Source organism: Natator depressus, chromosome 17 (assembly GCF_965152275.1).
Source record: "Natator depressus isolate rNatDep1 chromosome 17, rNatDep2.hap1, whole genome shotgun sequence".
Classification (NCBI taxonomy): domain Eukaryota; kingdom Metazoa; phylum Chordata; order Testudines; family Cheloniidae; genus Natator; species Natator depressus.
Window position 1 is genome coordinate 2,899,725 of NC_134250.1, and position 23,136 is coordinate 2,922,860.

Here is a 23,136-nt window from a genome sequence, read left to right on the forward strand (position 1 = left end):
CATAGTTTGAGGATATCGATATTCTAGCCCTTCTTGGTTCTGTGTGCCAGTCTCAGAAATAGCATGGCCCATTTTTCCATCATGGAGTGCACAGGCTGTTCAGTGAATAGTTCCAAACCAGTTTGTGTAGTTTCAGTCAAAGGGAATTCACTTTCAGCTTTTATGTCTTGACCATGTTGACAACTGTTATTATATTACGTCCATTTGGGCCTTGCCCAAGATTCGAGATAGCGGAGAGGATGAGGTGGTGCTCTCGCCCAACAAATATATTCAATATGTTTCTGCTAAGGCTTTCTACTGTATTTTCTGCTAAGACTTTCATTATACGGGCCAAGTCTTCGTTTGAATGGCCCCCCAAATAATTCACCACCAGGGCTAACTGGTAAAGGGCTGTATTCTGAAAAACATTGCTTGTATTGATCTAAAATATTTAGTGCTTCTTACTTTTTTTGACCATAGTTTTCTTTTTGCTTCCAGCTCGGATCGGCTGATAGAAGAAACAATAAGGTAGGAATGGATTTACTAGTTTATTATCATCTTTTATAGAATCAGTATTAGCTCTGGATGCTGTTCAAAGTAATCAGTCATTTTATGTATACAACATCCATACTGAACCTAAGTCATATAAGTGTATTGCAAATAAAATTAGGTCTGTTTGATTCCATCCACCCATTCTAGAGCAATGCACTGCTGTCATTTAAAATGTTTTGTCCATTTTAATTTAGCAATTTAGACGTTTATGCAAAGATTTTTATAGATATTAATTATTAAAATATGGCATACAATTTAGTGTAGTCGTGTTCAGGCACGCTAATGAAGGAACTAGTGCTACATGGCTTCTGTAACACGTAACCACATTCACTACCTTAGCATTGCAGTTCATATCAGAGAGGAAGTTTTTACAAGCAAATACCTGGGTGATTATTACTATTGTGTGATTGATCATTTTTTTATTTTTATTTGTGTGGTTGAAATCTACCATTTTGCATTGGACTGGAAATTTCAATGTCAGATTTCTGAAGCATCATATTCCAGCATTATAAATTACTTTTCTCTTACATGCCCTTTCCAATCTGCCGTCTAACACTGGGATTTTGCAATCAAATAATTAAGAGTTCTTGAAATAAGTCCTAAGTTTGAGATTGTCTCTCATAAAAATTTTTGAAGGGAAAATTTTATTTCAGATAATGCTTGTAACGGGATAAGTGATCAACGCTGCTACTAAGAGGTGCAGCAAGATGTGATGTGTGTCCATTAAGGGCTGGCTAGCAAGCTGAAGTACAGTTAGCTCAGAACAATTAGTGTAATGGGGGAATGGGTTGAAACACAGTAATGTACTATGAGGTGCATCAAGCTAACAGAAACCATTAGAGTGGTCAGCACTGTGATACGTAGAAAGAAGGATATTTGTTTACATGAGCACCACTTGCTTGATTCAACATCCTCAATATCTGGACACCTTCAGAAACTGGCTTTCCTGATTAAACCCCCATTTCATCGCCTTGCTCAAAACACCTTTTGCTAAGAAGCATTTATATACTGACACTCTCCCCATCCTGTGAAAACTAAGCATCCACTCCACATTTCTGCTACCTGCTAGCTAGAGGGCTAAAAGGCCTGAGATTCTTGAAGTCTTGATCTTCTGCAAAGTGACCTAATGTTTTAGCAGTTGAGTCCCCCACCTATTCTCTGGATTGTGTTTCAGCACCTGTGGGGAGATTTACTTGCCTACAGTCTATTGACTGAATGGTTGGGTTCTGAGCTCTTTGCTTTTACTCAGTGGGAGTGTGTTTGTTGCATTAACAGATGAACTTTGCCTCTGGGAATCTGGGTTCCTGAACTCATCATTGTACAGTTCATTAGTTCTAAAGAGGGGGCTGGCTCCCCATCCCATCGGGTGCCAAGGAGCTTCTCTGTTGCATCTTATGTAAATCTGGTTTGTTTGGTAGCCACAAGCAGCAGCTACCAGGATATGTAATTTAATTTGCATTGCTTCATTTCAGGTATTGTACCACAATACCTGACCTCCTGAGGTTCCCTCCAACCCTGATATTCTATGATTCTATGAATTCAGGCTCTGTTTAAAGTCAGAATGGATTTTCTATTTTGCCCTTTTCCTTCTCCAGTAATTGCAAACATTCGGGTATGATGTTAATTTGTGGTAACACCCACTGCATCTGAATGGAATTTACCAGTTAGAAAATCATCCAGCTCTTTAATTAGAGCATTGTCCATTGCTGCCCAATTAAAACAAACGGACTTGTGTAGAAGAGGCTGTTTGAATGCTGATTCCTTGCGTGACTGCAATGTAATTAGCTTATCTGGCTACTAATGTCTGTCTGTCTTTAAGAGTTGCATCTGTTGTAGTTCATTGTTTGGATGTAACTCAGAAGGCTGCAAAACCATTAATAATTTTTTAAAAGGTTTGTTACTAAGTAGCCAACATAGAAACATTGGAAAGTGCCTTTTGTGATTGTGGGGGGCCTTTGTTGATGACTTCAGGCCTGTTACCAGTGGGCAGATGGCCACATTACCAAACCCACCAACACAGCTAGCACTAACTGTCCCCCTGGTTGGCAGTCCCAATAGAGAAGTTAAGGAGTGAATAAGCCCAGAGAGCAAACTCCTCTGTATGGTCCCTTCACAGGAATGAGCAGGGGAGGGGGTCATGGTCTCTGCTGTGCTGGTGCTTGTGCTGGACCTGTTCCGTGACTAATGGAGGTATAGCTTCCCCAAGGCAGTCTGGACATTTCAGAAACTCTCCATCCATTTTTACAAAAATTGTTAAAAGCTCTTACATGACACAAGGTGTTCTAAAGCAGCATATTTCCGCTCAGGGATGTGTGGGATGTGATGCCTTGCACGGCAGTTCTTTTGGGGGACAGTGTTCACTTGCCGTGGGCAGATTTAAACATAAACATCTGTCTGTATTTAAACATGTATTTAGTGTTCTCGGATTTTCTTCTCCACTTTCAAACTTTGTCATTTTCTCAAAATAGGAAACAAGGGCTTACTAGTGACTGTATTTTTCATTTACCATATATACTTTTTGAAGCATTGTTTTGTAGAGTATTGTTTGAAGCATACATCAGACTGTAAGCTCTGTCCGACCAGTGATTAGTAGAAAGTTCCATAGATACCTTTAATTTAGTATTTCTCTTAGGATTTTGCAAAAAGTCCCTCAGTTCTGGTGGTGATTGTCAATACACTTTGTTTACTTTAGGGAGAAATTGCCTTCTGTCTAGGAATAGAGTGACTTATTCGATGGGAGAGAGGGAAGGAAAATGTCCCGTCCTGTGTCGTCGCCCACCCACCACCACCACCCCGCTCCCCAAACAGCCCATCCCTTGGCTCTAAACCTTCTCTGATATAACAGGGCCAAGGCTCATCCACTTTGCCTTGCAGTCTTTCCAAAGGAATATGGTATAGTAGATTTTTCTGTAATCTGTGCTCATTGCATGTGGCCCTGTCACCCTCTAGCGGCTCTGTCACATTCAAAGGTTTATGACCTGATACTGCTTCCATGCTAGGAGATATGGTTCTTTAGCTCAAGTGATAGAGAATCATGCTTTCTCATCCATAGGTGCCAGGTTCACTGGCAATAGGTGACCCAAACAGGGGCATTGTTACGTTGGCTAAGGTGTCTGTAACCACTAGATGACAATCTGTTCTCAGAGCCAAGAATCATGACGCCCAGCATTCCACAGCAGGAGAAGTCAAAAATCAGGAGACAGACCAAAAAACATGACTTCTTCTATTTATAAAAGTTTCATGATTTTGGGGCCAATATCATATTTTTGGATGTTGTTTTTGGACTTTTGGGGTTGGCAATACTCCACTTACATTAAACTTTGACTTCATTGTAGAAGATGATGGATGGCAACGGAGGAAGATATTATTTGAGTTTTAGCTTCAGTAATAAGAGGCACAACAGAAAATTGTTGGCAAAATTTCATCAACCAAAGGGTTCTTCTGATTCCAAAGGATGAGCCATATACCCAGGTCAATATATAACTCAGGTCTTATCCAATAATCATGCTGCTGACAATCCTTTAGTATCTAATATCTAACTGTTTATTTATAAGATAAAAGAGGTAAGATGGTCAAAGAAATCAAATACATATGCTCATTGCAAAGTTCTTGTATAGGTTTGTAGCAGCGATGGAATAAACTGCTAGCTTATAATGTCTCTGGTAACATCCAAAAGATTGGAAGGTCCTCAGTCCTTTGATTGTAATGCTCCTCTTAGTGTAAGTCCATAGTCCAGAGATCAGAGTAAGAAAAAGGCAAAATGGAGATGCTTCCAGTGCCTATACTTTCTCCCATGTGGAGGGAAAACTCTCAGTTTTAGTTAGTGGAAAAGTCCAGTTAGAAAATGGAGTCCAGAGTCACATGAGCTAGTCACGTGACCTTGCATGCTTCAGTGACTCAGGAGCAGCCATTACCCATATTCTGGCTGAAGCATCCTCAGGAAAGTCCACTGAGCAGGGATAAGCTTCTTCCATCGTCTGTTGTACGAGCTAAGTGTTCTTTAATGGGCCATCAACTTGAATAGGCCTTTCACAATGTGCTGGCCTGACTGGATGTAAACTAACTACTCTGAAACCTACCTTGTGGGTGTTACCACAGGAGCAAACAGTGTGTGAAATATTGGTACACAGTCAATATTCATAACTTCAGATACAAAGATGATACATGCATACAAATAGGACAGTCATATTCAGCAAGTCATAATTTTTCCATTGATCCCTTACATGACATACTTTGTACAAGATTTGTTGCAATTGTATGGTGATATGCATAGTCATATTTTAATAACAGAAGATCACACCCTCCACTTACGAAAAGTTGTAAGGGTTCTTAATGACTTGGTGGAGAGGACCTTGGTTTAGGGTCTCGGCCAAAAACGCAGTGCCCCTTAATGCCCTTGGGAAAAAACTGTTCTGCTCTGGTTGTATGAGTTTTCAAACCTGGCAAGTGTCTGAAGCAATGTTCCCAGCCGCTTTGTTCCCTCCTGAAGTGGGGACTTCACTGTTACTCCCAGTGAGGAGGGGGAAGAGGGTAGGGGCCTTGTAGTTTTCTCTGTGTGTATGCACGCATGTACTGGCTCTTAGGCTGCTGATTACAGTGCATCCCATCAGTACTGGGACTGTCAAACTAAGATTCCATCTGTTTTGAAACAGTCTTTAAGATTGGTTCTGCCAAACCCTTTCCTGGTAACATAGCTTTGCTGGGCTATGTAGCAAGAAGAAAATTTCTGAGTGCTTTTAAGAATCTAGGTTTGAAAACAGTTTTCCACCTCAGAACCCTTTACAATACCTATATATGTGTGTGTGAGTCCATTTTTGTTGAAGTAGAATAACATTTATGGGCTTCTTAGAAGTGAATCTTCAATGTATTTAACATTAGCACTTGGCTTGGAGCCCTACACTTGACACATCAGATTATGATGCCGTCATGGATTATTCATATTTAGACACTAAAGCATGCAAAAGAAACCAAGGAGAGGTAAAGAAGCAGAAACTAACTTTCAAAACCATAAAATTCATCTGCCACTATGCAGTTAAATATATTCTATTTCAGAAGAGAAGGCTGAGTGGCAGGGCTTCCAGCAGAGACCAGGGATATTGGATCTTGGTTCTCCCAGAACTCAAATAACTAGCATATTCTAAAAGAAATTTACTAGCTGTTTCCTCCTTATGTTCCTGTGACTGATGCAGGACAACCAAGTACTATGTGAATGAAAGTATATACTTGATACGTTTTTAACGTTCCCACAATAAAATTCAGTTTCTCTAAAAAGAAAGAAAAGTTCAGATCTGGAAGTTTGTTTTGTCTGTAGAAATTTCCATACCAGATCAGACCAAACATCCATGCTCATGTGTAGTATTCGTTTTCTGACAGTGGCCAGTGCCAGATGCTTCAGAGGAAGGTGCGGGAAATGCCATGGTGGACAAGTATGAAATAACCAGCCCATGAGGGAAGTTTCTTCCTTATCTCAATCAGTTAGGGGTTGACTTCTGTCCTATAGCACGAGGACCTATATCTCAAGACCAAAAAAAAAAAAGTTAAAATGGAGTTCAAGTCGAGAACTTGGTCCAGGTCTGTAACAAGGATAAAGATTCATTATGGGATAATTACAGTCTCCCTATAGTGTTTATTACATATCCAGTAAATTCAGAGTTAAGGTTACGCTTAACATATTTGGATTTCTTTAAGCTATGGAAATGCACTCAATGTACTTAACTCTGTCCTGTAGTGATACTGTGCAATCGTCATACAATTTATGAATTTTAGTATTTGTGTTTCAGATGGGATAAAATTATTTTTAAAGGCACAGTAGTTTTCATTTTGTTTCCCTGTCATGGTGTCACTACAAGGCAGAGGTAGGTACTCTCAGTATGACACAGATGCTTAATTTCTTAAAGGACACACTTTTAATTGATTTTTAACAAAAGAATATAACCTTTTATTTCTGCTATATCTTTTATGAGCCAGGATGACCAGAACAGAACTCACCACTCCAGGTGGGGGTACACCATCAATGCATATATAGACATAATGTGATTTCAGAATAACTTTTGCATCATATTCTTAATACATCTTAACATTTTGTTTGCATGTTTGAGTATAATGTATGCATGATTCGTTACTTGTTGCAGTTTGAAGATAATCCAACACTGGCTGTTCTGAATGAAAGCCAAATCACCAATTGGTGACATTTCATTAACAAGGCTTGCTGAAAACCTACATTGAGCTTTCCCCCATCCCCCCACCGCCCCTTAAAATTGGCCTCCCCGGCCAGGCAATGTGCTTTAAGAGCCTGTGATCTCGTGGTTGAGAAGCTAGGTCCCCAAAGGGTTACCTTGTTTCATTTTAATAATTCTTTGCAATCACATCCAAGAATATTTTGTTTTACAAAGGATAAGAGCTTTGTTAAATTAACTCACATTTGACGCATTCATAGAATCATAGAATATCAGGGTTGGAAGGGACCTCAGGAGGTCATCTAGTCCAACCCCCTGCTCAAAGCAAGACCAATCACTGACTAAATGATCGCAGCCAGGGCTTTGTCAAGCCTGACCTTAAAAACCTCTAAGGAAGGAGATTCCACCACCTCCCTAGGTAACGCATTCCAGTGTTTCACCACCCTCATAGTGAAAAAGTTTTTCCTAATATCCAACCTAAATCTCCCCCACTGCAACTTGAGACCATTACTCCTTGTTCTGTCATCTGCTACCACTGAGAACAGTCTAGAGCCATCCTCTTTGGAACCCCCTTTCAGGTACTTGAAAGCAGCTATCAAATCCCCCCTCATTCTTCTCTTCCGCAGACTAAACATCCCCAGTTCCCTCAGCCTCTCCTCATAAGTCATGTATTCCAGTCCCCTAATCATTTTTGTTGCCCTCCGCTGGACTTTCCAATTTTTCCACATCCTTCTTGTAGTGTGGGGCCCAAAACTGGACACAGTACTCCAGATGAGGAGGCCTCACCAGTGTCGAATAGAGGGGAATGATCACGTCCCTCGATCTGCTGGCAATGCCCCTACTTACACATCCCAAAATGCCATTGGCCTTCTTGGCAACAAGGGCACACTGTTGACTCATATCCAACTTCTCGTCCACTGTAACCCCTAGGTCCTTTTCTGCAGAACTGCTGCCGAGCCATTCGGTCCCTAGTCTGTAGCGGTGCATTGGATTCTTCCATCCTAAGTGCAGGACTCTGCACTTGTCCTTGTTGAACCTCATCAGATTTCTTTTGGCCCAATCCTCCAATTTGTCTAGGTCCCTCTGTATCCTATCCCTACCTTCCAGTGTATCTACCACTCCTCCCAGTTTAGTGTCATCTGCAAACTTGCTGAGGGTGCAATCCACACCATCCTCCAGATCATTTATGAAGATATTGAATAAAACCGACCCCCGGGGCACTCCACTTGATACCGGCTGCCAACTAGACATGGAGCCATTGATCACTACCCATTGAGCCCGACAATCTAGCCAGCTTTCTATCCACCTTATAGTCCATTCATCCAGCCCATACTTCTTTAACTTGCTGACAAGAATACTGTGGGAGACCGTGTCAAAAGCATTGCTAAAGTCAAGGAACAACACATCCACTGCTTTCCCTTCATCCACAGAGCCAGTTATCTCGTTATAGAAGGCAATTAGATTAGTCAAGCATGACTTGCCCTTGGTGAATCCATGCTGACTGTTCCTGATCATTTTCCTCTCCTCTAAGTGCTTCAGAATTGATTCCTTGAGGACCTGCTCCATGATTTTTCCAGGGACTGAGGTGAGGCTGACTGGCCTGTAGTTCCCAGGATCATCCTCCTTCCCTTTTTTAAAGATGGTCACTACATTAGCCTTTTTCCAGTCATCTGGGACCTCCCCCAATCGCCATGAGTTTTCAAAGATAATGGTCAATGGCTCTGCGATCACGTCCGCCAACTCCTTTAGCACTCTCAGATGCAACGCATCCGGCCCCATGGACTTGTGCTCGTCCAGCTTTTCTAAATAGTCCCGAACTACTTCTTTCTCCACAGAGGGCTGGCCACCTACTCCCCATGCTGTGCTGCCCAGTGCAGTAGTCTGGGAGCTGACCTTGTTCGTGAAGACAGAGGCAAAAAAAGCACTGAATACATTAGCTTTTTCCACATCCTCTGTCACTAGGTTGCCTCCCCCATTCAGTGAGGGGCCCACACTTTCCTTGACTTTCTTCTTGTTGCTAACATACCTGAAGAAACCCTTCTTGTTACTCTTAACATCTCTTGCTAGCTGCAACTCCAGGTGTGATTTGGCCTTCCTGATTTCACTCCTGGAAGCCCGAGCAATATTTTTATACTCATCCCTGGTCATTTGTCCAATCTTCCACTTCTCGTAAGCTTCTTTTTTGTATTTAAGAGCAGCAAGGATTTCACTGTTAAGCCAAGCTGGTCGCCTGCCATATTTACTATTCTTTCTACACATCGGATGGTTTGTCCCTGTAACCTCAATAAGGATTCTTTAAAATACAGCCAGCTCTCCTGGACTCCTTTCCCCCTCATGTTATTCTCCCAGGGGATCTTGCCCATCAGTTCCCTGAGGGAGTCAAAGTCTGCTTTTCTGAAGTCCAGGGTCTGTATTCCGCTGCTTTCCTTTCTTCCTTGTGTTAGGATCCTGAACTTGACCATTTCATGGTCACTGCCTCCCAGGTTCCCATCCACTTTTGCTTCCCCTACTAATTCTTCCCGGTTTGTGAGCAGCAGGTCAAGAAGAGCTCTGCCCCTAGTTGGTTCCTCCAGCACTTGCACCAGGAAATTGTCCCCTACATTTTCCAAAAACTTCCTGGATTGCCTGTGCACCGCTGTATTGCTCTCCCAGCAGATATCAGGGTGATTGAAGTCTCCCATGAGAACCAGGGCCCGCGATCTAGTAACTTCTGTGAGTTGCCGGAAGAAATTATGCATGAAGGATAAACAAATGCTTTGTAGCTAACTTGTTATTTTCCTATCCCCACCCTCTCCAGGTAGCTGGGTCCCGTTGAACTATTCAGGAATATTTGGTTATGCACCTTTTTTCTGCAATGTTAAAATTTGGGTCACCCAACATTTCCTTTCCTGAGAATATTTCAGTAGAAGTTGTCGAGATGCCCCATATTTTGTGAAAGTTCTAAGTTCCTAATCTGTAAGCTTTAAAGTCTACTAGCTTTTGATTCCCTCACTTATAAAGTAGGCTGCTTTTCTGATCGGATGTTAAAACATGAAATCCTCCATTCCATAATAAAGTCTCATAATTATTTCCCCAGGGCACCTTGTAGATAGCTCAGCAGCACTCTATCTCCTGGCAGTCATCTCCCATCTCTTCTTCAGTACCTTGAAGGCTGCTTTAATGAATCATTAGAAGTGTTGTAAGAAAATACATAGCTTAATGCAAAAAGGGGATTTGCTGCTGCATGAGGATTCTGTCTGAACAATTAACTATGAAACCAGTGCATAGGTCTGAAACTGAAATTCTTAGACAAAGTTTCCTGTGTGCAGTAGTGAAATCCGACCTACAGTTATCGAGTTATACACCGCCCAGTAATCCAAAATTCCTGGAAGCTTTCCTCAGTAGCTAATTATTTTTCTGGGTCTTCTGTTGATATTATGACCTCAAAACACTAGGGAGGAAAAACGTTTCTACTTAGTTACAAATGTATATAAATGATATTACAAACGATATGTGCTTTGACATATAATACTGCCTGACAGGCATCCGATTTTTATTTACAGACTTTTTTTAGCATTGAATGATAGCTTGCTGCTTCTTTTCTATACTCAGCTATTGATGGCCTGTTGAGAATTTCTGTTAATACCTTTTGTTGAACATCCTTTCACCACATTCTTATGTAGTATTGGGATAAAGACAGATTGCTGTAGCTTGTTTCTCTTTCCCTTCCATGTTAATTTCAGCCCTGGTCTACACTAGGACTTTAGGTCGAATTTAGCAGCGTTAAATCAATGTAAACCTGCACCTGTCCACACGATGAAGCCCTTTATTTCGACATAAAGGGCTCTTAAAATCGATTTCCTTATTCCACCCCTGACAAGTGGATTAGCGCTTAAATCGGCCTTGCCGGGTCGAATTTGGGGTACTGTGGACACAATTCGACGGTATTGGCCTCTGGGAGCTATCACAGAGTGCTCCATTGTGACTGCTCTGGACAGCACTCTCAACTCAGATGCACGATTGTTTGCCGTTGTTTTGACGCAGGGAGGGGCAACTGATGACACGGCTCACAGGGTTGGCTTACAGGGAGCTAAAATCAACAAAGGGGGTGGCTTTACATCAAGGAGTATTTCAGGCAGGACTTCACGGAGGGTTCCAATAAGAAATGGTGCACCTAAGTTATTGTTCTTATTGGAACAAGGAGGTTAGTCTGGCCTCTGATTGATACATGGCTAGATTTACCTTGCTGCACCTTCTCTGTGAGTGACCGCAGTGTGACCTAGAGGAATGAGTCCCCTAGACCGGGGGGCTGCGGGGGGCAGGTTTGCAAATGAGTACAAAACAAATCTGGTCTATTTCTTGTTTTGATACACTCCATCTATCTTTTACATCTTTGGCTGGCAGCAGATGGTGCAGAAGGACTGCATGCCATCCTCATCTCTTGCCTGCCCGGCAGAAGATGATGCAATAGGACTGCTAGCAATCCGTATCACCTGCCTGCCCACCATAAGATGGTTCAATGGGACTGACTGCAGGACTAAAGAGAATGACTTGATCAAGTCACTCCAAATTTAGTCCCTGCGCCCATGTCTGCCCAGGTGCTCCTGATCGACCTCACACAGGCGACCAGGAGCACCTCGGACATGATGATGACGGCTACCAGTCCTATTGCACCGTCTGCTGCCACAAGGCAATGGGTTGCTGCTGCTGTGTAGCAATGCAGTACCGCGTCTGCCAGCACCCAGGAGACATACGGTGACAGTGAGCTGAGCGGGCTCCATGCTTGCCGTGGTATGGCATCTGCACAGGTAACTCAGGAAAAAAGGCGCGAAACGATTGTCTGCCCTTGCTTTCACGGAGGGAGGGAGGGAACGTGGGCCTGACGATATGTAACCAGAACCACCCGCGACAATGTTTTAGCCCCATCAGGCATTGGGATCTCAACCCAGAATTCCAATGGGCAGCGGAGACTGCGGGAACTGTGGGATAGCTACCCACAGTGCAACGCTCCGGAAGTCAACTCTAGCCTCGGTACTGTGGAAGCACTCCGCCGAGTTAATGCACTTAATGCACTTAGAGCATTTTCTGTGGGGACACACACACTCGAATATATAAAACCGATTTCTAAAAAACCGACTTCTATAAATTCGACCTAATTTCGTAGTGTAGGCATACCCTTAGACGTAAAAGGGATCCTCTCTGTAAAGATGAATCATTCTCTTTCACTGGGCTAAGTTAGTTCAGGTACCCATGAAACAAACAGATTTGCTGTGTGGTGTGTTTTCTGTTATTCACAAAAAGAGACTCCTTGATGAGTTTTCTGTATGTGACCTCCCTCCGCTCTTCCTGTAGACGTGAAGGACATTAGTTAACTGAGTCAGACAAGCCCTTCAAAAACAAGCATTGGTCAGATTGTTGACCACTTTTTGGACTCATAGCATTAATTTTCTCCCCTTTGCCTCAGAATACCTTGCATTTATATGACAGGTTTCAGAGTAGCAGCCGTGTTAGTCTGTATTCGCAAAAAGAAAAAGGAGGACTTGTGGCACCTTAGAGACTGACCAATTTATTTGAGCATAAGCTTTCGTGAGCTACAGCTCACTTCATCGGATGCATCCGGTGAAGTGAGCTGTAGCTCACGAAAGCTTATGCTCAAATAAACTGGTTAGTCTCTAAGGTGCCACAAGTACTCCTTTTCTTTTTGCATTTATATAGCTCCTATCATTTCAAAGCACTTTTCAAACTACAGGAAATCGTGTCAACCACCTCTGGGGGTGACATAGGGTAGGTGTTAATAGTGCACACCAACACTATAGAACATTTTAAGACAGGAAGCCAAGAGTGTCACAGCCAGTTGGAACTTTTGGTAGGCAAAATGTCATTACCCCAATTTCAATTTGAGCAGGATGTTGGGGTTAACACTTCACTTTTATATACAATGACTTTGGGATGTTTAATGGTTGTCAGAACCTTGGTTTTACATCTCCTTTAAAAGATGGTTCCTCCATCAAGGTATTGCCTGCTATCACTCTGCTAAGACAAAGCACTTAATAATTAAGTGTAAATTATTAACAGTATAGCCCCCCCCCACCCCATCTAGCTAATACTGGAAAACCAAAAATGGGCTGCATATACTTATTGAAAGGCTAAATTATCTCCTGGTGCAACTCCATTGACTACAATGGAATTATGCCATGAGAGAATTTGGACCTGAGTATTTAATGCCACATAGAACTCTTGGTTGGCAGACAACATGGTGGTAACGTTCTTGGAGCTCTTTCTGGTTAGGAAATTCAGGAATTTAAACTGATGGCCTGTTTTGAGAGGTCTAACAGAGAACTCTCCCTACTTTGACAATCCGTGATGGGAACAAGATTTAGAAACATAAAATTAAGAACTTGCTTTGCTAACGTGCAATAGCAACTTGCTTTGTCTTTGTCTTCCATCCAAGTGGTGAAGCCATCCTGGCCTTGGTTAGCTTATAAGATCTGATGAGATCATAAGTGAGATGGCTGGAAATGCCTATTGCTTCTCCACGTAGCCAGCAATTTTTGTTTTATGCTGATCTGACATGAATATATAAAAAAGGATGCTGAAGATGATTGACAAAAGCAAAGTAGTCCACTGGAGACAGGAATTGCTTTAAGGCTTTTGTTAGTTCTAGCCTGATGACTTTCAATTCTCTTAAAGAATTTTTTAAACTTCAGAGTGGATATTGAATGTTAGTCTGCTTTTATGGAGTTGTCATTTGGAAATATGAGTTTAATACACTTCTTGTCACTAAACTGTTTATACATATCGATGATTGATCAGCTCCCAATTGACCAGTAAGCTTTCAACTTGATCCTAGTGCTAATGGAACTCTAAAGTGAAATAATTTATTGATCTGCTCTGTCAATACATATTATTCAGAAGAATTAACTGTAAAGAGCTTTGGGGGAGAGAGGCAAACACCATCCATAAAGACACAAGATGATACCATAACTCCACAGTGATATTGGAAGCCATTGACGTTCCTTTTACTTCATGTTCCTCCAAACACTGCTGTTGGGTTGATTCACTTTGTTTACCTTCTCAATAATACTGTTATTTAATATTAATCGTAATGTTCTGGTCTACTCTTATATCTCTGTAGATGAGCATGATACTTTACAAACTCTCAGGTAGGCTAGGCATTGCCCCTAAGGGCTTCCAGTTGAGTATGAAAAAAAACCAAAAGAAAAGAGGAGGCATGAGGGTTGGAAAAGAGTCTCCTAAGAGATCAGTGATAGCAGTTCAGATTTTTTTGTAAAGTAGGGGAGGGAAGATGTGTGGCACATGGTAGAGAGGGTGAAGTTACGAGCATAAAGGACTTCTTGGAGTGGAAAAGGTAGAGTAGAAAGTGGAAGAAGCCAAAAGCAGTGTCATGCTACAGGGAGGTGTTTTAGAGACCATTGACCCAGTGGATTTGTTTGTTCCTCCAGTGAAATTCAAGTGAGTTTTGGTATTGACGTTTTGCTACCGTTCTCCAAAGACAACTGTTGGACTCAGCCATTCTGTCCATCTTCCCTGCTGCTTTGCTACTGCTGATCGTAGTGTCACAGAGGAGCAGCAAGGCAATATTGTGCCATAGGATGATCCAGAACTGTTTGTCCCAGGGTGACTGTCTTGTTTAGAGGACCTTTATTGCTCCCTTGCTAATTATTCTGAGTTCAGGTTCCCATAAATGTGTCACATTTAAAGAGACCAAGAAAGGCCTGGTCTGCCCTTGAAAAGTATCCCAGGGTAACGATTTTGTTGGAAGCGTGATTGTTTTTCACCAAAATAGCGTTATGGGTAGAACTCTTAATATGGGTGCAGTTCCATCAGTATAAAGGTGCTCTATACAGAGAGAGCTTTTCCCCTTCCTGTATAGCCATATGCGCACTTTTGTACTGGTTAGCTGCATCCACCCCAAGATGACGGATTGGCATTAACTATTCTGGCATTGTTATAGTAATATGAGTTGTAAGTGCAGATCAGCCCAACTTCCTGAAATGAAATAAATTCCTTTTCATTATAAACCTGCTCTTGAGAACCAAACATTTCCAGTGTCAAAGGTTATGTCTGCACAGCAACTTGGAGTCCATGTGAGCAAGCCTCCCAGCCCAGGCCAACGGGTTCGCGCTAGTACTCTAAAAATAGCTGTATGGACAGCATGTGGAAGTTTCGGTTCCAACTGGAGCTCAGGCCCTGAAGCCCACCCTCTCCCTAGGCTTCAGAGCCCAAGCCGCAACTTCTAAGAGCAGTGTACACAGCTGTTTTTAGAGCACTAGCGTGAGCCCCGCTAACCTAAGACTCTCAATCCAGGCGCACAAGCTCACTCCTGGGGCTCCAAGTGCTGCATAGACATAACCAAAGAAGTTTGGTAAAATAGGGTCAGTTATGACCAATGCTGTGGTTATCAACAAAATGCAACATTAGCCATACACCATGGGACCTGGGAAAGAGAGTTAGGCTTTTATCTCCAATGCGTTCCTGACTCTTCATACTTGCTGTCATTAGAAACAGTGTTCAGAGAATTAGCAGGGGCTGCGGTTCTGTATAAAGACACGTCAGGGCTCAGCAAGTTAAAAATATTGTGCAAAGGTTGGGGGTCTGCCCCTGTCTTCAGTGAGAGAGAGCTCTTTTTCTAACTGAGGGTTTACCCCCTCTGAGAAGGGCAGCATTAAACTTGTTCTCCTGTTGCCCTATTTTATGTTATAATGCTTGTAAAGTATTTAATCTTTTGCCGCTCCAAAACAAAACTTCTCAGACAATCTAAACCTCAAACTGTATCAGGACCCATTTGATTTTTAAACCTTTATGCTCCTCATGTGGGTTTAGTCAACAGAAAGGTAAGGGTTACATCCTCAGCTATTACCCAGTCATATCGGTATATATGGTGTATGCTCTGTGTGTTCTTGAAACATTCACTAGCCAGGAAGACTGGTACTCCTCTAGTTATGTTATCCTTTTCTCTTCCCTGTTCTTTATTAAACACACCAGGTCTCCACGAGCCACAGCTCTCGCATCTTTCTACTGCCCCCAGGTGTAACTGAGCTTAAATGTTTCTCTTAAGAAAGCCATTCCATTCAGTCAGCTAAATAAAATTTGAGCTGCAGTTGTAAGTAATAGGCTGGCCATTCATTTTCTCTTTGATCTCCTAAAACAGAACAGAAACCAAATTTTCAAAAAACATTTTTGAAATGCCTTGTCAGTGTCTTTCATTGCCTGGTTATTTACCGTGTTATTGATCACTGAGGGGGGAAAGAGGTGTGCCTGCCTTTTCCAGAATGAATGAAATTTGAAATAAAAACACGTACTTTTGTTATGAAAAGTTATTTTAGTATGACCCTACTCTTGTATGTGTGTAAAATATAATGCATAGCTGCTGCATCTGGTGCTAAAACTGCATGGTATGATTTAGAAGTATGTGAGCTGGCTGGCTCATGGATAGAGTTCTCGGCAAGGACAAGTGTTTTAAGTGAATTTGGTGACATGATGGAAATACATTGAGAATTAGATTACCCCAAAACAAGGTGGCCTCTCTTTCTGCTCCAGCTGACGAGGAAAACCGTCCATTCTAACTCACTAGTAAAAGATAAATTAGTACCGGCGTGGACAAGCTTAGCCCAACTGATGAGTCTTCATTGCCAGCTTGCCAGGAGCCTGAGGACTGCATCTACCTTGTGTAAAATAGAATAGATGGCAGCACTCTGAGAACATAGACGCTACAGAAACTGTGGATGTCCGTTTCACATGCGATCCTTGTTGTGGAGTTCCATTGGCTGTATTTGACCTCAGGCTGCACTTTGATCATCTCTCCATTAGAAAGCTCACTTTTTCAGATTGCACTGATCCTTTTAATTGTGATTGATTGAACTCTCATTTACTCAATTATTTTTATATCCAACACCATAGTGTACCCAACAAGGCTTTCAGGTGCTATCTTGAGCGAAACAAATATGTGGATCCCCACAGTTCAACCAAACCCCTGATTGTAGGATCTCTGCCATAAAATGTTTCTAGGCTTGTCTCTAATGTTGTCTCATCTTTTTGTTTTAGTTTGTTCTAATAGTCTGCACTGTTACCAAAGTTGCACGCTTTTGCCTACTAATAGCTTATTAAAAGGAAAAGTGGTAAAAGGCTAATTGTTGAAGATTAGTGGAGAAAATGGGATCTCTGGAGGGTAGCGACATCCCATTCATCTGAAGGAGCTCTGCACACCTTGCTTTTCCGTTGTTTCAGCTTCCAGGTTATTTTTAGTACCAGCGATTTGATCCATTCTTTTTTTCCTCCTCCAGCATTGCCATGGCAACAAAAGAAAATATGACTTCGCAGAGAGGGATATTGAAGTCAATACAAAGCAAAATGAACACCTTGGCCAGTATCCTTTCTGAAAGAGCTGTGCTGCGAGTGCCTTCAGGGAGAAGCGATCTCGAGACGATACATTCTGCAAATTGGGGTTCAACATATTTTAACAGGCAATGGCAATATAACACAGTCATCGTACGTCTACTGAGCCAAGGATTGCATTATGCCTGTCCCACTCCATCAGTAAGATGTCTTGCTCGGATTAACAGTGTGATAAACTTAGCTGTTGGGTTTTTTAAATGCAACTTTGAATACTACATATAAGCCAACATTTAATTTTCATTTAGAGATCTAGAACAACAAAATCTAACCTACTCCAACTACATACACTCTGCTAGAAGTATTATTGTATTTTATTGTTTTCCTGGCATTTTACTTTCAGGGACAAATGGCTGCAGTTTGATGTGGATGTGTCATGGCTGTAGTGCATAGCTAAATGTTTCCATGACCTGAAGATCCCCTTGTGTCACTCAGACCTCTTGATTTTAAGTTTTTAGTTTGTTCGTTTCATCTCCCCCATTTCATGCTCCAGGCTAAAGAATGTGCTGGATTGTGAAGTCATGCATGCTTACCATTTTTCCTACTATTTCTTCTTTTCCATTGTAACAGCACAACGAAGGGCATTAGACTCTTTTGATTAGACAGAAGATATGTCCTGAAGATATGTAGCTTGATGAGACATAAATTTCATTAGACTGTTTTTAAGGGACTGGCAAGAACAAAAGCAACTCAATAAACGTTAGCCTTAAAAGATTCTTGGGTGCAAAGACAAAGCTCTGAAGCTTGCAAACTTGTTGCAGATCTCATTTTTATACATTAGATAAATCTCAGCATTTTACAGGGAGGGCAGTTCTTCCCTCTGTCATGCAGTAAACAGTGTTCATCTGTGGGATATGAGCTATTTTTGTAGCCAAACACCATCCGTTGTTTCCTTTACCATTACTAGTGTTCTGCTAAATAAATTCCACAACCTTTTGTATGCAGCTAGCCCAGATTTCATGCTGGATTACATATAGGCTTCTGCATGAACACCAACTTTAATCTTTTCTGTTATCCTCTTCCTCTGATTGTTTTTTATTAATGAAGTAAAATTGTAATCTTGCTAACTAGCCATAGGACCTTTTTGTCACATCTGTTTTCTCTGTTTTGTGATTAGTTCTGAACTCTTTGCTTTGCTTCTAACGTCTGTGTATAGATCTGGGGTCTGCCCAGTTTTGATGCTGCTTGGTAATATGACCTTAACTCAGACCCCCAAAGATCGGTTTCCCGCAGTGAACAATCTGATTCAAAGGATCAACATACGGAAACGACGGGACTCTCTCATCCTGGGTGGCGTCATTGGCATCTGTACCATCTTATTGTTGCTATACGCTTTCCATTGACAGACATTCTCCTTAGACTCTGATAACCTTATCTGCTCCCAACCCATCAAGGAGAAGTGGGTGGGGGAAGTCAGTAGAGCTGATAAACAGCCTGCACATGATGGCTGGAATATCAGCATGATGTCTAAGGTTTATGGTGGCAGACTTTACAACACTGGTTTTGAGCTGAAGCTGCAGTATTTCTCCTCCCCTGCCAAAACGATTTCTCTTTCTTTGGTCAAATTTTGCTTAAATATTTTTTTTAATCCCCTGTCTCACTACAAGGTAAGTAATATACAACATTTATGAGAATCAGTAGAGAATCTTCCCTACTGGATGATGATGATGAAATCTGTCATTGGCTGTTAAGTGAAACAATTGTTAGCTTCTCTTAGGTGGAATTTCTTTAGGAAGCCAGTTTCCCCTGAAGGTCAAGTACAAGACTAGATACTTTTGCCCAATAATAAGGATATTGCAGCTTTAAGCCATCAAGTTGGTTGGTTACTGAATACAACCTCTAAGTTTTTTACTCATGATTGAGCTATTGCGAGTCATTTCTACTTAACTTGTGCTGTGAAAACTGTGCTCCTTCCCACAAATTCCTGAGACAGATAAGGATTGTTCAATTCACTTTTTGCACAGAAGATGTCTGAACTGCTATCTGAGGAGCACTTACAAGGTTTTTTGTGGCTTTAAGGGGACTCCAGGAAATATTTGCAGTCCTGCTTTGGAAAAAGGGAGCATAGTATCCTCTCAGTTTTACCATAGTATTAAGTCATTTAAAGTGACCAAATGCGCTTTCACCTGAAAGTAATCTTTTGGGTGTAAATATTTTGGTTTTGGCTGATATCACAAAAGGCTTCATAAAGACGTAATAGTTTCAAAAGTCTATTTTAATTTAGATGAAAGGTATTCTAATAGCATTAATATTTTTACACTGTACGTAGGATGGAGTCTAACCTGTACGTTGGAAAGGGAAAATACATCGGTTATGCCTGATGGCCAATGTATCTGTGTGCAGAATTGTTAAATACATAACTCCTCATAGTAAAGAGTTGAATGAATGAGTGGCTGAATATGCAATTACGTTTTTCTCTAATATCTGCAAACACACATCCATAGATATTTTTTTCAATTGTTCGGTGTCCAAACACAGCAGAGATTTTGGATTGTTAGCAAAACCTGTTGGGTTTGTCTCTGCAGATGAGTATCTGTTAAAAAAAAAAAAAAAAAAATCTAATGTCAGGAATGTCTTTGATATAGCAAATCTACAATTACAGGTTCTCTCCCCTTTCCAATTGTTCTGTGCCATCTTCGCCTGTCTTATAACCAGAACTAACAAAACTCTGAGGCACTGGCCTTTTTTCGAAGAACTTGATTAACTGTTTGCACAACTGTCTTACAACACTCCCAAATTTAATGGGTCTTCCCATTAATCATAGTTGCCAGAGATGGTATGGAGGCCTTCCCCTGTCCCCAGGGCCTCCTCTGGGCTAGAAGAAGACAGGCCACCCACAACAGTTATCATTCATTTTATTACTGCTTTTATAGTGTATGTGCAGTACCTGCTGGAGGAAGTAAAGAATTGTGCCTGTGTAGTGTGTGAGAAACCACACAGTTGTATAAACTGTATCGTTCATTTGGACTTGAAAAAGGCGTATGTGCAGAATAACATCTTTGTGACAAACAGGCTACAAAGACTCTTTTTGTGGGTTATTTTGGGGATTAGAAGGCACTTGCAATTAATGCTAGTAAAACTGAGGTTTGCCTTTTTAAATAAGGGATGGTCATTTGGTTGATTGGGGAATATCCCTGGTTTTGAAATGAAGTGCTCATTAGATTTCTTTATAAGGACTGAAGGATAAAGGACATTTATTAATGAATCTCTGTATATCAAAACTCTTCTCCCCAATACTTTATTTTCTTTGATTTTTCAAAGGGCCCTGATTGGCAGTTATGCTCCATTAGGGTTTATAGGATTTGGTTGCTATGTAGTTGGCAATTATACGACCTGCAAATCGTAAATAAATACATTTATTTAATCTGATGACCAGTCTTTTTAATGGGCTTAATTGATCTGGTGCATTATTTAATCTTACTGTGTGTTTAAAAAAAGCTATGGAAAATGTACAGATTGTAGCAAATATCAATCAATTTGTTATGAGTGGGGAGAAGCCGATATGTTATAGGGCATAAAAGAGTAGAAATACGATGAATTCCCTTTGAAAATGAGAGGTTAATATTGGAGGTGGCATTTCAGTGGTTGGCAGCTGCTCAGTGACTTTGATTTGGTGCTGGTGTTGAGAGGGTTTTGTATCAAATATATTTAATTATCCTAGCAGAATTGCCCTTTCGTGAACTACTGTCAGTCATGTACCTGACACAAGCAGGCATCCAGCATCTCTCTAAAATGGATAGAATGGCTGGCCTGGGGGGAGACTTGCTAAATGCCATGAGTCTCTCTTCTAGCATGGCTCTATAATTAGGGCAGTGGACCTTAAAATAAGGGAGAGGAAACAGAAAACAGTGGGCTGATTTAAGATTTAATCCCAGTCTCTGACCCACAGCTCCTCTCTTTGCAGCTTGTTCACCTGCCTCCTATTGCAAAATGCATTTCCATATTTTTTTCATTGCGTCCAGCACTTCTCCGCCTTTCTGGTTCTCAAGGCCAGTTAGAGGTGCCTGCCTTGGAGGTGGGGCCCATCAGTGGCACTGCAGGTGTGTTTATCCTCCTGTTTATCCACCAGCAGGAGCTGTAGGGAGAAGTTGTGGCCAAAGCACAAAAACAAGCTTAGATCACTTTCAAGACGCTCCTCAGTCTCTATCGCGCCTCAGAGGGGAAACGTGTTGTTGTCCTGCGGGGGCTCTACTGTCACTTCTTTCCACGTGCTGTTTGTCAGTGACCAGCCACCCATTGTAAAGCTGTCTGGTAAGCCATCGGCTCTCCTCAAATTCCAGAAAGAGCTCTTCTGCCCAGCCCCAAACAAACACAGGAACATTTCTTCCTCTTCAGTCTCCTGGCCCACTTTCTGGGTAAAAGTTGCAGCATGATTTTTCAGACTCCAGTCACCAGAGCAGCAATACTGGTAACATCCAGTGCTGCCTGAAAATCCTGTCGGTAAGTCGGATGCACAGCAGTGAATTTCCCTGGAGATTTTATGGGCGTTTTTATGCCAAATGAGTGTTGCCTGTTGATGCTGGGCCTGGCAGCCTCAGTGCCAGACTGCTGTTCCTGCAGGGCCACTGATCACTATTCTGTATCCTTCACTAGAGAGTGCAAAGCAAGGATGCACAAAGGGTTTTATTTTATTCCCTCTGCCGGTCTCTGGGACCAATTGAATGTTCACCAGATCCCTCTTCATTAATAAGACAGGAAGGTGCTTTTGTTAATCCTAGAGTCTGCCTGCTGCTGAGGGGTGTAATGGAAAACACAGCACTTTCATTTTTCAGTGACTCCCTGGCAAATTTAGGAACTTCTGGGCATAGAGTTCGGAATTCAGTTAGGAATTTGCACTGCCCCATTAGATAACCAAGCAATGCTTTTCTTCAGCTCCGTGCAAAGGTCCTCCTTTGACGGGCCCAATAAAATCGGAATGTGCAGAACATAAAGTTCTTCACTGGGTGTTGAAAATAAAAAGGTAAAAGTAGATCTCTAGGCAGCGTGTAGGTGTGAGACATGCATTGACAGTTCAACGGTCAGGGCTTTGTTCCTCCCGGAACCCTGAGAATTGCTGCACAGGGCGTAACAGCTGGCCTAGCGCTTTTGACTGTGTAGCTAATTAGCCAATGCAGTTAAACTACTAAAGTAACTAAAAGTTGCTTCCCAAGCACCCTTGATGCATAACAGGATTTTTTTCCCTTTTGTTTTCAACTACTGTTCAGGGCAGGGAAGGAGGACACATGGCTTTGTTACAAAAGATTTCAGAATTATTTCCTCCTCTAGAAAGTGACAGAGTTGGTGTTACGAAACTCTGCAGGGAAGGGAGCATGTGCAGAACAGGAGAATACAACTTCAGACAGAGCTGAGCCATGGAGACATCTGCTCTTTGTGCCCTCTCTCTCTCTCCTCATGACTGGACGTTTGCCTTCAATGTGATGCTTTCAGCTTTGAATGAGTACGCTGTTGGTCTGCCCACCATTAAGAGAGCGGGAAGCCGTTCCAGTCACACACTCTCAAGACTAAAGGTTATTCTTTCTCATGGAAAATACCAATCCAGCTGCATGTATATTCTTTTCCAATTGCACTTTCTAATTTGTTTGCTTTTCAAATGGCTTCTTGAACCCTAACAATTTTATTGTACCTGTAATTATTTTTGTTCTCACCTAATGTGCATTTTCTGTCTGTATAGAAAAGCTTTATGTAATTTAATAATAAATTAGAATTCTAAATGATGATGCTTTTTTGTTTCCCTGTAAGAGTCCCAGGCTGCCTACACCTCAGTTTTAAGAGTTGGACAAAACTTAAGTCATCCAGTCCATCTCCCTACCAATGCAAGATTGTTACCTAGAATAAACGTTCTAATGTTTTTGTCCATCTTGTCCTAAATATCCCAAGCAATAGGACTTTTACCCCTTCCTATAGCCCCACTGGAAGTGTTTCTACATATACAGCAGAAATGGATACCCTTCCTCCTATTTATACCCATTTGTTCCACTCTAAATAGTTCCTCTCCTTTCTTGATGTTTAAACCCTGCCTATGTTGTTAGACTTTTAT

The 23,136-nt window shown here is 41.7% G+C and overlaps 1 protein-coding gene across 2 annotated transcripts in view; it reads left to right on the forward strand.

Moving 5' to 3' along the window:
• Nucleotides 1-22,718, forward strand: part of GOSR1 (golgi SNAP receptor complex member 1) — a 65,578-nt gene extending 42,860 nt beyond the window's left edge. For both annotated transcript variants that reach the window (XM_074974562.1, XM_074974561.1), the window contains exons 7-9: nt 478-507; nt 16,991-17,073; nt 18,318-22,718. In XM_074974562.1, the coding sequence (XP_074830663.1) occupies nt 478-507; nt 16,991-17,073; nt 18,318-18,442 (238 nt within the window). In that variant the 3' untranslated portion in view covers nt 18,443-22,718. The remainder of the gene's footprint in view (nt 1-477; nt 508-16,990; nt 17,074-18,317) is intronic.
• The last annotated feature ends 418 nt before the right edge of the window (nt 22,719-23,136 follow it).